Here is a 14,027-nt window from a genome sequence, read left to right on the forward strand (position 1 = left end):
TTTTCTTTTCTGATCAAACCAGAAAGCTTTAATAAGCAGCTGGATTTGTCTCGCATTAACTGGCTGAGTTAATGCCAGTTAATGCAACATCGAAATGCAGCTGATTGAAATAAAAACCTCGACTCTGTGGGGGTCAAAGTTTGCAGAACTACGAACACAGCTGGAATCCATAGCTGTTCATGTTCATGGAGCTTGCATTTTCACCTGCTGGACATCACTACCTGACAAGTTTAACTGTCTATTCGCTGATAGCTGCCAACATCTGCGAACAAATATAATTATATAAAGTTCTTCTATATAGTGTATAACTTAATATAAAGCGTTATTAAATTTATTGCTAATGCAATCATATGGCACATTGACTTCTGAGGAAATTTTAGATGGCACTCATCATCAGAAAGGTTGCCTACCCCTGTTTTAAAGGCACAGTGTGCAAAATATGACCACTAGATGTCAGTAGATTGCAGATTGCAGTGAGCTCATTTCTGTTTTCTTACACCTCCCCATTAAAGTGTATAATCATATAGGAAAAAACATGTTTTAGTAAGCCAAGAGAGATCAGAAGCATTAAATGCAAGTCTGTACTCCATAACAGCCACAGACAGTTCTTCGCATGTCTCCATAATGCTGCTGCTGGCCGATGTGTTTCAACATATTTGAATAATCAACACTTAGCAATAAATCAAGAATAAATCGGATATTTGTCAATTAAATATTTTGTCAAGTCTAGCACTCTACAGGGAGTGCAGAATTATTAGGCAAATGAGTATTTTGTCCACATCATCCTCTTCATGCATGTTGTCTTACTCCAAGCTGTATAGGCTCGAAAGCCTACTACCAATTAAGCATATTAGGTGATGTGCATCTCTGTAATGAGAAGGGGTGTGGTCTAATGACATCAACACCCTATATCAGGTGTGCATAATTATTAGGCAACTTCCTTTCCTTTGGCAAAACTGGGTCAAAAGAAGGACTTGACAGGCTCAGAAAAGTCAAAAATAGTGAGATATCTTGCAGAGGGATGCAGCAGTCTCAAAATTGCAAAGCTTCTGAAGCGTGATCATCGAACAATCAAGCATTTCATTCAAAATAGTCAACAGGGTCGCAAGAAGCATGTGGAAAAACCAAGGTGCAAAATAACTGCCCATGAACTGAGAAAAGTCAAGCGTGCAGCTGCCAAGATGCCACTTGCCACCAGTTTGGCCATATTTCAGAGCTGCAACATCACTGGAGTGCCCAAAAGCACAAGGTGTGCAATACTCAGAGACATGGCCAAGGTAAGAAAGGCTGAAAGACGACCACCACTGAACAAGACACACAAGCTGAAACGTCAAGACTGGGCCAAGAAATATCTCAAGACTGATTTTTCTAAGGTTTTATGGACTGATGAAATGAGAGTGAGTCTTGATGGGCCAGATGGATGGGCCCGTGGCTGGATTGGTAAAGGGCAGAGAGCTCCAGTCCGACTCAGACGCCAGCAAGGTGGAGGTGGAGTACTGGTTTGGGCTGGTATCATCAAAGATGAGCTTGTGGGGCCTTTTCGGGTTGAGGATGGAGTCAAGCTCAACTCCCAGTCCTACTGCCAGTTTCTGGAAGACACCTTCTTCAAGCAGTGGTACAGGAAGAAGTCTGCATCCTTCAAGAAAAACATGATTTTCATGCAGGACAATGCTCCATCACATGCGTCCAAGTACTCCACAGCGTGGCTGGCAAGAAAGGGTATAAAAGAAGAAAAACTAATGACATGGCCTCCTTGTTCACCTGATCTGAACCCCATTGAGAACCTGTGGTCCATCATCAAATGTGAGATTTACAAGGAGGGAAAACAGTACACCTCTCTGAACAGTGTCTGGGAGGCTGTGGTTGCTGCTGCACGCAATGTTGATGGTGAACAGATCAAAACACTGACAGAATCCATGGATGGCAGGCTTTTATGGGCGACCGTGGCTCAGGGGGTTGGGAATCGCATCTGTAACCGGAAGGTCGCCGGTTCGATCCCTGGGCTCTCTGTCCTGGTCGTTGTGTCCTTGGGCAAGACACTTTACCCTACTTGCCTACTGGTGTTGGCCAGAGGGGCCGATGGCGCGATATGGGGGCCGATGGCGCGATATGGCAGCCTCGCTGCCCAGGGCAGCTGTGGCTACAACTGTAGCTGCCTCCACCAGTGTATGAATGTGAGAGTGAATGAATAGTGGCATTGTAAAGCGCTTTGAGTGCCTTGAAAAGCGCTATATAAATCCAATCCATTATTATTATTATTATTTTGAGTGTCCTTGCAAAGAAAGGTGGCTATATTGGTCGCTGATTTGTTTTTGTTTTGTTTTTGAATGTCAGAAATGTATATTTGTGAATGTGGAGATGTTATATTGGTTTCACTGGTGAAAATAAATAATTGAAATGGGTATATATTTGTTTTTTGTTGAGTTGCCTAATAATTATGCACAGTAATAGTCACCTGCACACACAGATATCCCCCTAAAATAGCTAAAACTAAAAACAAACTAAAAACTACTTCCACAAACATTCAGCTTTGATATTAATGAGTTTTTTGGGTTCATTGAGAACATGGTTGTTGTTCAATAATAAAATTATTCCTCAAAAATACAACTTGCCTAATAATTCTGCACTCCCTGTAGAGCTCTACTTCAGTTCAGGAGATGAGGGTTGAACTGAGGAGGAAGATTTTTTTTTTTTAACCTGGTCTCATTATCTCTTTCTTTCACATCATTACTTCCTTGGATAAAGGGGACCCCTTCTTAAATAATAAACATAGGTATGATCCTTCATATCTTGAGTTTGGAGGTGCTAAGTATCTGACCAGTCTCTAGCCACATAAATAAAAAGCAATTTAGTGGAAGGAATTTGAATCACAGATTAATTCTGAAGTTCATGAGAATGCATCATTTTGTTGGAAGATGTTATCACACACTACTCAATGTATACTACATAGCCAAAAGTGTTCGCTCATCTGCCTAAAATTGTCCCAGAGGTCTTGGTATGCTCAACCATTAAGTGTCCGTTTCACTGGAACTAAGAAGCTGAGCCTAACTCTTGAAGAAACAAACTCACACAACACCCTCTATCTAACTTTACATTTGGCACAGTGTAGTTAGACAAGTCCTGTTCTCCTGACAAGTACAGAACCTCAATTGGCTCATCAATCAAAAGGCTCATCAATCGCCAAATGATTCTAACTCCCGAGAACACGTCTCCACTGCTCGTCTCCAGTGGCAGCATGCGTTACAGCACTGCATCTGATGCTTTGCATTGTGCTTGGTGATGTAAAGCTTGGATGCAGCTGCTCAGCCACTGGAAGCAATTCCATGAAGCTCTCTTCACAGTGATGTTGAGCTAATCTGAAGGTCACATGAAGTTTGCAGTCTGTACTGATTAACTCTGCAGAAAGTTGGTGCCCTCTGCACACTATGCACCTCAGCATCCGCCGACCCCGCTCTGTGATTTTAAGTGACCTACCACTTTGTGGCTGATGTGCTTTTGTTCTCAATCGCTTCCACTCTGTTATAATACTGCTAACAGCTGATTGTGTTATATTTAGTAGTGAATACCACGCTGGAATTCACAGAGCATGTAATTTAATCATGTTTGTAGAAGCGGTCTGCATGCCTGGGTGCTTAACTCTTTACACCTGTGGCTATGGAAGTGATCAAAACACCTGATTTTAATAGTTTTAATTGATAAGTGAATAATTTTGCCAGTATAGAGTATATGTACAAGACGATAACTTATTTTTTCCTATTTAAAATCCTCAAAAAAGCTACTGAATGTACCTTCAAAGCAAACTGCCCTCTTTCCAGGCAAAAATAACTGCAGTGTGATCAAACTGTTTAACAATAAATAATTAATTTCCAAAATCTTAGCTGGTTTGTTTCTTTAACTGACTGTTGCCTTTCCTTGAAGGGCACAATGGTGCAAACCGCTCAGTCAAAGCATATCAAGATAAAAGTTTTCCAGCAGCAAAGGTGAGAGTATGCCGCTATCCTTTCTTCAACAGACCTTGTTTTGCGATCAAAGGCATTTCTGATGTTACCAGTGCAATTGATGGCATGACTCTTCTGATTGCTGTATCCTTTCAAGCCTCCCTCATTGAAACAATGATAGCCTCACTCAAACTAGAGGGTTATTGACATTGACAGGACTTGAACTTGATTGTAGTGTGTTATAATATAAGAAGCGATGATGGCAATTCATAGACTGAACGCGTGTATGTATTTATGCACAAGTGGCTGCGAGAGAGACAGAGAAGATGCAGACTGAGTGAGAATGGTTGTGTGCCACAAAACATCTGTTTTGTCTGCAGCATTCCTCCTTCGTTTGCCCTTTGAAAGGAAAACCAGCAATTTGTTGCAAATGAGATAAGTCAATGTGATCCTTGCTAGCATCTGGAAGCAGGAAAACAAAGTTGTGGAGCGGAACAAAACTTTGTTTCTTTATCCATTTCAAAAGTAGGAAAATATTTGCAACCAACTGTTACACAAAGATGGTGTTCGCTGTTTCTTTTTCAAAACTTCAATATATGAGTCCAACTACTGAGAGATGGTTATGGCATATTTCTACATTTGCCTCAGACATGCAGTAGATATGATGCTTTTGTGGTCAAGCAAATAAATAACAATAACTGGACCCTCTCTCACAATCAAAAGTGAGGCACATATTGGTGTTAAAATTGGATCTGACTCTTATTTTATGAGAAAACCTTCAGGTTCATACCATGTTTTTGCTCACGAGAGGGCAAAACAACACAGTGATGCAGTTATTTCAATACTAACATCTACCAAAAGGTTTACTACCAACTAAGAATGTCCATTTTGAGCCAAAAGTACTGGATAGACAGATATTCGCTGGAAAATATTTAACTACTCTTTGAAAATCAATCACCCCACTAGACTCTCAAATGAATGTATAGTTGTGGTAAACCTGCTACATGACATGCTAGGAAGGAAGGAAGTGTGATTCTCTGTCAGGGCCAGAAATTTGATTTGAAAATTCAATTTTAAGGGACATAACCAAAGCTTCATTTGCATTTTACCTAAATAGGGTCATGTTTTCTTGAAGAGATTCATCTTCTTTTGACTGCTCTGCTCCGTTTAGAGGTCATAGTGGAGTTTAGAGGCAACCTGTTTATAGCAGGTCTCACTATCATCCTATAAACCTTGCCCTTCACTCTTGCTGCTGTGCCTCTGTCACAAATCACCCCTGATACTTGTCTCCACCCATTCCACCCTGTCTGCACTCTCTTTGAATAGTTGGAACCACATATTTAAATTCATCTACTTTTACTAGTCCTCGCAGCCTGTTAGACCTGTCCTCCTCTCATTTCCACATGTATTCTCTCTTGCTTCTATTCTCTCCAGTTCATACCTCCATCGTTCCAGGCTCACTTTCACATGCTCCCAGCTCTCACTACAGCTCACAACATCATCTGAATCATAGTCCACGAGAGCCCTTCCAGGCCTTTCTGTCAACCTGTCCATCATCATTTCCATCATTTTTTATTTATTTATTTATTTATTTTTGCTCTCTTGGCTCTTCGCACTTTTCTCCTTCTCCCTCTCCCTTATCTTTCCTGCTTGGTTTCTCATGTCTTTTGCATAGTCTCGCTTATTCTCTAACCCTCAAAGAGTTTCTCAGTCTTGTTCTCTAAAACCTAAAGAATTATGGATTTGATCAACTGGTCCCGTAATGGAATTGACACCTTCCTGGGCTTGGGAGAGCCCGATTGTCCTGCGGAGACGTTTGCTGCCGGATACGCAATGGTCTGTTGCGTTGTGTGTCTGCCGACACTCTCGATGGAGGACATTGAACGACATCTACCAATCTTTTTTCTCCTCATCTTTCCTCATGTTGTGCATTTTCCATTGTTATACCTCTCTGACCTGTCTTCCCCATGTGATGTTTGTGTAATGTATGCATGGTAAGATGGCGCTGGCACGGCTGGCAGCCTTAACCCAATTTCGCTCGGGATGAATAAAGTATTATCAGTCTATCAGTCACTGCAAACAAGAAGATTCTCAGGGCAGATCGTGATGTAAACCCAGCCTGTGGCTGTGGTTCATCAACTGCATCCCTCTGTAGTTACTACAGCTCTGTTTTCTCAAAGAGATTAAATCAGTTAACATTCTAGACACAACCGGTAAACAACAATGCAAATTTGTATTCAAGTTACAATCAATTTTTCACCAAAACGCTATGAAATGTACTTAATGACACTTCTAAGCTGTACTGAAAGTCACCCTTTGGCATAGCTACAGTATGTGTGATTAATAAAGCTAATCACTAATTTCCACATTTGCCCAACTGAAGTGTATGTCCATTGCAGTAAGTTTCAACAAAGTTCAAATAAGGCAAGTTTCTTTTACTTTATTAAATTAAGTAATTACTTAAGATTGTTACTCTGTGGTCACGTAAAATAATGAAAACTAACAGGGTTTGCGTCCGCTTCCTGGACGCTTTCCTTTCTTTTTGGAGACACAAAATGAAACGAAACATGCACACAGACTGACATATTAATCAAGGTAAGAATGGATGTGCGCAGGCGAGGGAGACTCAGGTGTATCGGTGGCGGGATACTTACAATAACAGGTTCCTCGAAGGGGGTTACCAAGGTAACGGTTCTCTGAGTCACATCTGCAACAACACAGAAAAAGAGACCGGTACAAAGAAAAGAATAAGTGAGAGGAAGAATAATAGCATCTGCATTCAACGCAGCTTGAGTTTGCATGAAGTTTTTGTCTTAAAGTGTGAGTGTGTGTGTGTGTGTGTGTGTGTGTCGTCTTCTGCCAGCTTTTTGTGAGGCCAATTCCCCCGATAATTCTCTCTAATCAGTTGCGTGCTCTCTATTTCCCAGAGCCTCACAGACTCACGCATACAAGCAGGCATGCATAATTACCAAAAATAAAACCTCAAACTATAACGCTGATGAGAGAGACAGTTTCTTCAAAAGTCTTCAATGTCTCCACATCCTAAAGAATTTCATGCACATGCACGAGAAACAGTGGGTCACCAGGTTAGATTTCTGAACAAACTGAACAAATGTGGCGGATTTGTATGCAAAGGGAGGCCCAGCTCCATCCAAGTCCAAAGGAAACTGCTCAAGGTGTCCTTTTGGCTTCACTTCCATGATATAAAAAAAGCTGTTTTGGCAACCTTAACAGTAAATCAGACACAAAGCCACAAACAGGGCACAAACTGTGCCTCCCTCATAAGCCGAAGAGTTAAACAGAGGCTCTTACCACATTTGACAAATCTGCACTATTAGATGCCCTGGGATGAGAACACACTGGAAATCCATACAAAAACACATCACTTGACAAAAGACAACGTTGAAGCAACTGCTGCACTCAGATCCATAGCTGGGACAATAGCGTAGCTGTTCTCGATCACGCTTTAGAGTAACACGTCAGCTCAAACAACTGTTCAGCTTTGGCTGGGGTGGAAAACTTTGGAACAACCTTGTTTATCTTTTGTGTTTTTGCATTTAATGATTACCTGGATAAGACAGGATGTTAACTGGTCAGACAGACTGGCCAGCTACAGCCTGTAAAGTGGAATCAAGTTCAGCATTACCCATTATAGAGAAAAAGAATGCTTCTGGATAAGAAAGTAAAACGTCCAGGTCAGTCAGAGTGGTTTGCGACAGGTAGCTCAAGTACATCACACTACACATAGCACATATTATCATTTGTACGGATATAAATACAAATTATTTGAGTATCACTCAGAGAAGGTGCCCTTGGACCAATAAACTTTCACAGACAGAATGATAGCAAGTTGTGGTAATTATGGCAAATGTAAATTCTGCTACAATGGTTGTGACGGATTAGTAATGACAGATTAATCTATCAGAAACTGACCAGAGGATGAACTTCTTCAATTATAATAAATATAAAATTCACAAGACTTGTAGAAGAGCTCAGACAAAAGATTAGGCAAGCAACAGACACTGACAGTGTTTTGCTATCTTTCAAGACTGATATTGAAGTAGACAGACTTTTAAAAGCACATTGCTTTATGGTAAATACTACCTCTTTTAAATGTGACTCAAAGGTTCGATCTGTACTCTTCTAGGTCACTCAGATTGAAATTTCTGTCTTGGATTGTCTGGGCTGACTCTAATCAAGGTCCCTGAGTGGAAAGCAAAGAAGGAAACATATTCGTCATATTTTTGACAATGGCAAGAGACAAACACCCTGACATTTCACTTTTCAGACAACAGCCGCTGTCATTGTGGATGTATTTTCCAAAAAGCATTGTGACACAATAAATTGTTTATCAGGGTCTGTGTTTCACTTTTTATCTGGACTTCATTTGACATTTAGGCGGATTCACTGTGACCAAAAAGACTTTTAACATCTTTTTAAAATGCATGCATCATCTGTTGATGGGCGGTAATTGGCTGTTGCTGACATCTGTGACCTTTAGGTCCACAAAAAGTCCCTAAAAACTAAGATGAGCTCTTGCAACAAATATCTGTTAAAAAAAAAAAAATCAAACATAAACAGAGAATTAATGTATGTTTTAAGTTCGTAAGTAGAAGTAATAGAAGAAAAACGTCAGAGTTACAGGTTTTATTCTGTTATCATCAGGAAATGATGTGCATACTTTTAAAGCCATTAAAGTGCCAAGATGGATGATGTGTACCTGAAGCAGCTTAGGCCACAGATAAGTAAATTATTGCCTGGCAGAACAGAACAAAAGCTACAGTTATTAAACTCCCAGTGCAGGCTCAGTGGAAAAGGAACCGTAAAAAATGTGATAAGAGCAAATATAATTGTTATTATAATGCCAAGGCTTTCAAGGCTCTTTGCATCACCGTGAGGGAGTGAAAAATCTCTTTTGTGTCAGTGGGTGAGTGGCTCTATAGGACATTCATTTGGAAGACTTTAAAATGAAAAACAAGAAGGTGTTTACTGATATTGCAATGACTTGATGAATCCTGTATTTTGACCAGAGAGAGCGAGAAAGCAAACCAGCTGCTATCAAATGCAGCTTACTGACAAGCTTTGCCAAATATGGTCAATGAATCATCCAAAGAGCTCCACAGAACAATGACTGATTCATAGTGCAACAGATTAAGGAGGGAGGGTTCAACAACACAGACAGTTAGTGGGAAGAAAATAGAGCCTAAAAAGAACATTCAAGAGTACAATGGGCGAGGGGGGGCTACATGAACAAGAAGGCGAGAGCAGGTCGAGTTTACAGCTGGTCTTTATGAATTCTTCTGTAGCGCTGCAGCAGGTCACAGAGCTATGCTGGATGCTGAATATTTCATTCTTCTATATACCCTGGCCAAGGACGTGGCCTTAAACCATAGCAGCTTCACGGAGCTTTTATCCTGAATCAGGAGTTTAGGACAACAATAAAACAAGAAACAGCAACAAGATTCTTCTCTAATAAATTAGAGGAAAAGCCCTCTCAGACTTTAAACAGATAAACAATGGTTCCCAAGTTCCCGTGAAACAGTATGGATTCAAACGGTACTTTTCAAAAAGCAACTTGGTGTCAGTTCCAATTAGGAGACGAGTAGAGTGGGCTGTAGATGTGCCCTGCCTATAAATAAAGACACACAAATCCCGGTTACAGCTCCGCTCATTAAAAACTGATTGGTGTGAACCATGTCTCGATCACAAAAACCTTCACAGGACCTTACATAAAGGAATTTAAAGATATATGAAGCTGGAAAAGACCCAAAAAGCATTTCTAAAAACTATATATTGTCTATAATTGAAGTAAATACAGGACAGCTGCAATCTTTAGGAGAAGGCATGATGTACACAATATACAATCCTTGAAAAGGTGAAGATGAAATAAAGTAACAACAAAACCTGCACCTGCAGCCATTTCTATAACTTGGTAAAAATCACACTGAAAAAGAATTCTACCCAGGACACAGAAGGAAACAGAAGAAATGACTGCTTAAAAAATTAATCCATTACTTAAATCAGATCTCAAGTTTGTGAAGCACCACCTGGATGTTCCACAACACCACAATGTTCTGTATAAACAACACTCGTTTGGAGAAAAAGGCATGGCACACCAATGCCAGGAACTGAGCCAAACTGAAGCATGGTGGAGGTAGCATTATGATTTGGGACCATCTTGGAAAATCAGTAAGACAACAATAAATTCATAATTTTAAGAAACAATATCAGAGCAGGAGTCCAAGACCTAATGTTAAGGACAGCCTGAGTGGTGCAACAAGATATTGACCCAAAAGTACCAAAGAAAAGCAAAAACGCGATTAGCTTTTAGGTGTAATTACCAAGTCAAGATCCAAGTTCAGTCAGACGCTTTTAGTTTTTTATGTATATTTTTTTTCCCTTGCAAATGCACATGTAATCAAACACAGAGCCTGAAACAGGAAGTCTGGGTTGACCCTGATTAGGTTTCTGGATAACCAAGAAAATCTGGCTTAGTTGAACCTGCTTCACAGTACCCCCTTCTGTATTATTTGTTCAAAACCACTTAAATGAGCAAGACTCTATTACATATAGACCACCAGATATGATGTGGATGGAGAAAAAAAAACATAAGAATCAAATACACCCCCCACCCAGTCTCTGAGACTAGAAGCCAAAGCAAAGTGGAGCACCAGGAAGGTGAAGTGCCCTTCTTAAAAGGAGAACTGAAGCTTAAGAGAGGATGAAAGAGTCTTATTAAAAAGTGTTGAATCCAGAGAAGAGACTTGGTAAATGGAGCTGCGTCATCTCAAGAGGACTCTGTGACTTTAAAAGCTTTGGAGTCGCTCCCAGCCAACTGCCACAAAGGAATGAATATAGTAAGCCTATTTCAGCACAAGGAGATTTACTGTGATAAACACAATGTCATAAATTGCCTTGGGCCTTTATCTGAAGCCAAATATGATTTTAAAAGTACTTTCACTCATTTTAATCATAGTTTTCTTCTTTTAAGCTGTGGTTATATTTCCAAATATTTTCAATTTTGTTTCTCTACCCACAACGTAGGTTAGAGATTCATTCCAACTACTTACAATAGCTGCTCTGAAGAATATGTCAGCTGATACAAGAAGCATGAACCTGCCCTACTCTGCCTTCTTACAAAATTTACTCTTGGATTTAACCACCGTTATTTCATGATGTGGCACTGTGTTCACTCTGCACTCACTTTTTATCAAACAAATGCTCTGCAAGGCCGGACACAGCAGAGGCCAAAATGGAGAGAGCTTTCCTTTTAGACGAGGCTGTTTTGTGCCATTCTCGCCTCACAAAATAAAGTTGTGAGTGACTGCTCCTTTAATACTGAAAGCACTTTTGTCCTATTTTTTTGTATTTTCAATTCAAGCAGAACATTTCTGCAGCAAAGTGGGAAAAAATGGTCATCTTTACATGTATGTTTTTGAAAAAACACACATGCAAACAGATTTTATGGTTTTGTGAGCGAGTTTGGATTCATTTAAATTAGCGGTGTTGTCATTCTGGGTGCAGCTCCGAGTTAGTTACGAACAGAAATCATGCAATTAAATTAGTCATTAATCTAATTGTTGATCAAAAAAAAGGGGCACCTATAAAAATAGTATTTTCAAAACATATATTCTGTTGCTCTGGATCTTTTTGCAGCGCAGGAATATCGTCTTTTGGGACAAATTCAAGTGCGACCCCAATTATAGATAGGATGGCTTTGAAGTAGCTGTCTCTACTTGTAGGCTGCATTTGGTGGTATGAGCTCAGATTTTGAACGTTGTTTCTTCTAAAAAGTTTGTCACCAGCAGCATACCCATACGGAAAAGATATATATAAATCTTATAAAGTTTGTATCTGTCTTGTGTGAAACTTGTATGAAAAGCATATAAGAGTGAAAACAGATATAAGATCCCTTGAAAAATTATATAATGAAACTTGTATGTTTTGGATACTTATTAAAACAATGTATGAAAGTAATGAGAAAGTGGCCACTTTCATGAGTAAATCATGTAAGCCTTATATGATTTACTCATGAAAGTGGCCACTTTCATGAGTAATCACATATAAGTTTTTACTATTTCTTTTCCATATGGGTATGCACAGAAACATCTCTTGTGGAGGACTTTCCTGCTTCATCTTCTCTATTCAAAACAGGAATACTACTTTCATATATTTAAAAACAAAATTTATATTATTATATTTGTAAAAAGGGGAAGGATTGTTGCTAATAATCTTGAATAAAAAAAAATACACAGTCTCCAAAAGTTGATTTTGTTCTTCTGGACGTAACGTTAGTCCAAGTGACTTCTTCAGTCTCAGCTGACTGCAGGTTTCCCCAATCTTATAAACAATCTTATAAACATTACACACTTAGCAAATTTGCTGAAGCAGCAATCAATAATGATTTTTTTAAACATGCATATATACTGAATGTTGTAACTCTTACATGCAAGAAGTTGAAAGACTTGCAAGAGGGTTAGGTTTATGGGCAGAGGACATGTTTTTCTTTTCGTTTCTTTCTTTTTTTTTTTGACTCTTCAAGGGACCATAAAGTCCTGGATGCAAAGCTCCCACAAAAAGGGGACAGACACTTAAGCTGCTTAAAACAACCGTAATGGGAACAAGATAGGGGCCACACGAGACTGGAGAGCCTCATCACTTAAAACAAATGGTGACTCAGCTACACAACACACACACAGCAAATGACAAGTGCTGAGCTGTGATCGCCGATCTTGTAAAACTCTCAGCAAAGGTAAATAAAATTAAGACGAAACATTTTAGCTCATATATATTATATATATTTTTTACTATAGAAAGATGTTTTTACTGCTGGGATTTTATGGGTTTAATTATGGCAGATTATTCACAGAATAAAACAAAACAAGACAAAAAAGACAACACATGGTATTAAACTTGGGCAGTGGTTCCCAAACTTTTTTTGCTAGGCCCCCCTTTGTTTTACAAGAAAAGTGCTAAACAATTAAGGAAATACAAGTAATCTGCAATAAATTACAGGTAGTAATAAAATAAACTACTAACTCTTTTATGCTACGTCCACACCTATAAGGGTATTTTTGAAAACGCAGCTGTTTCGTCCACACGTTAACGGCGTTTTGAATCACTGAAAATGGAGATTTTTTTAAAACTCCTTTTTTGGAGTTTTAAAAAAAAACTATCAATACATTTTTCAAAAAATGCCTCTGTGCAAAATGGGTTTAAAAACATAAAAAACTGTGGGATACTGTTTGTCCGGGATTTGAACCAGGGGACAAATCGTGGCAGGATCAGCCTGATATTATTTGTATCCCGCTGTAACTTTACTGTATAAAGAGCTAACATCTCCAAAATGTCAGGAGTGGTTAGTCATTATGAGAAGTGTTTGTGAACTAAAAATCAAGAATGTGGGATTCTGTTTGTCCGTGATTTGAACAGCCCAGCGCTGCTCCCGATGCAGGGAAAACTAATCCTGCAGGGGAGACCAACTTCAGCACTTGTGCAGGTGAAGCCAAAGGGCAGACATGCTTCACCATATTTTCTAGTCTTTGGCTTAGAATGAAGTTGGTTTGGAAACATATTCAGCGATGCTTCATCTCCTGCTTTGCATTTGTGTGGGCGCCCCGTGCTAGCAGTGTCCAAGTGTTTTTTGTTTTTTTTCCCCCTTTTTCATACCACGCCCCCCCCCCCTGCAATGGCTCTGCGCCCCCCTAGGGGGCAGGCCCCACACTTTGGGAAGGTCTGAACTTGGGAATAGTAAAACATGCAAATAGGCTGTCAATGAAAGGAGCCCAGTAGAGAAGGCCAATTAAAGCCAAATCAAAATGATCAAAGAATCAAACAACACGACAAGAAAGAATAAATTATGGACTGTTCAATAGACTGCACATTAAAAGTGCTGACACACACAATGGTTTGATTTTTAAAAGGTTATATATAAATTTACATTAAAACTGTAACCAAAACCAAATACTTTACAGCATGAATATCATTTATTGGAAATACATACTGCTTGAAAATTTTTAAATCAATACCAATTGATTCATTGAGATTTCCACATTGCTGGAGTTTGTAAACAGTTTCTTTTCTTCTTAT

The 14,027-nt window shown here is 39.4% G+C and overlaps 1 protein-coding gene across 2 annotated transcripts in view; it reads right to left on the reverse strand.

The window, feature by feature from the left end:
- The window catches only part of atrnl1a (attractin-like 1a), a 307,920-nt gene that overhangs the window by 162,857 nt on the left and 131,036 nt on the right, over positions 1–14,027 (reverse strand). For both annotated transcript variants that reach the window (XM_040034074.1, XM_040034076.1), the window contains one exon: positions 6,593–6,645. In XM_040034074.1, coding sequence (XP_039890008.1) covers positions 6,593–6,645 — 53 coding nt within the window. The remainder of the gene's footprint in view (positions 1–6,592; positions 6,646–14,027) is intronic.

The sequence above is a fragment of the Simochromis diagramma genome, unplaced genomic scaffold (assembly GCF_900408965.1).
Source record: "Simochromis diagramma unplaced genomic scaffold, fSimDia1.1 OVJJ01000176.1, whole genome shotgun sequence".
NCBI classification, from domain to species: Eukaryota; Metazoa; Chordata; class Actinopteri; order Cichliformes; family Cichlidae; genus Simochromis; species Simochromis diagramma.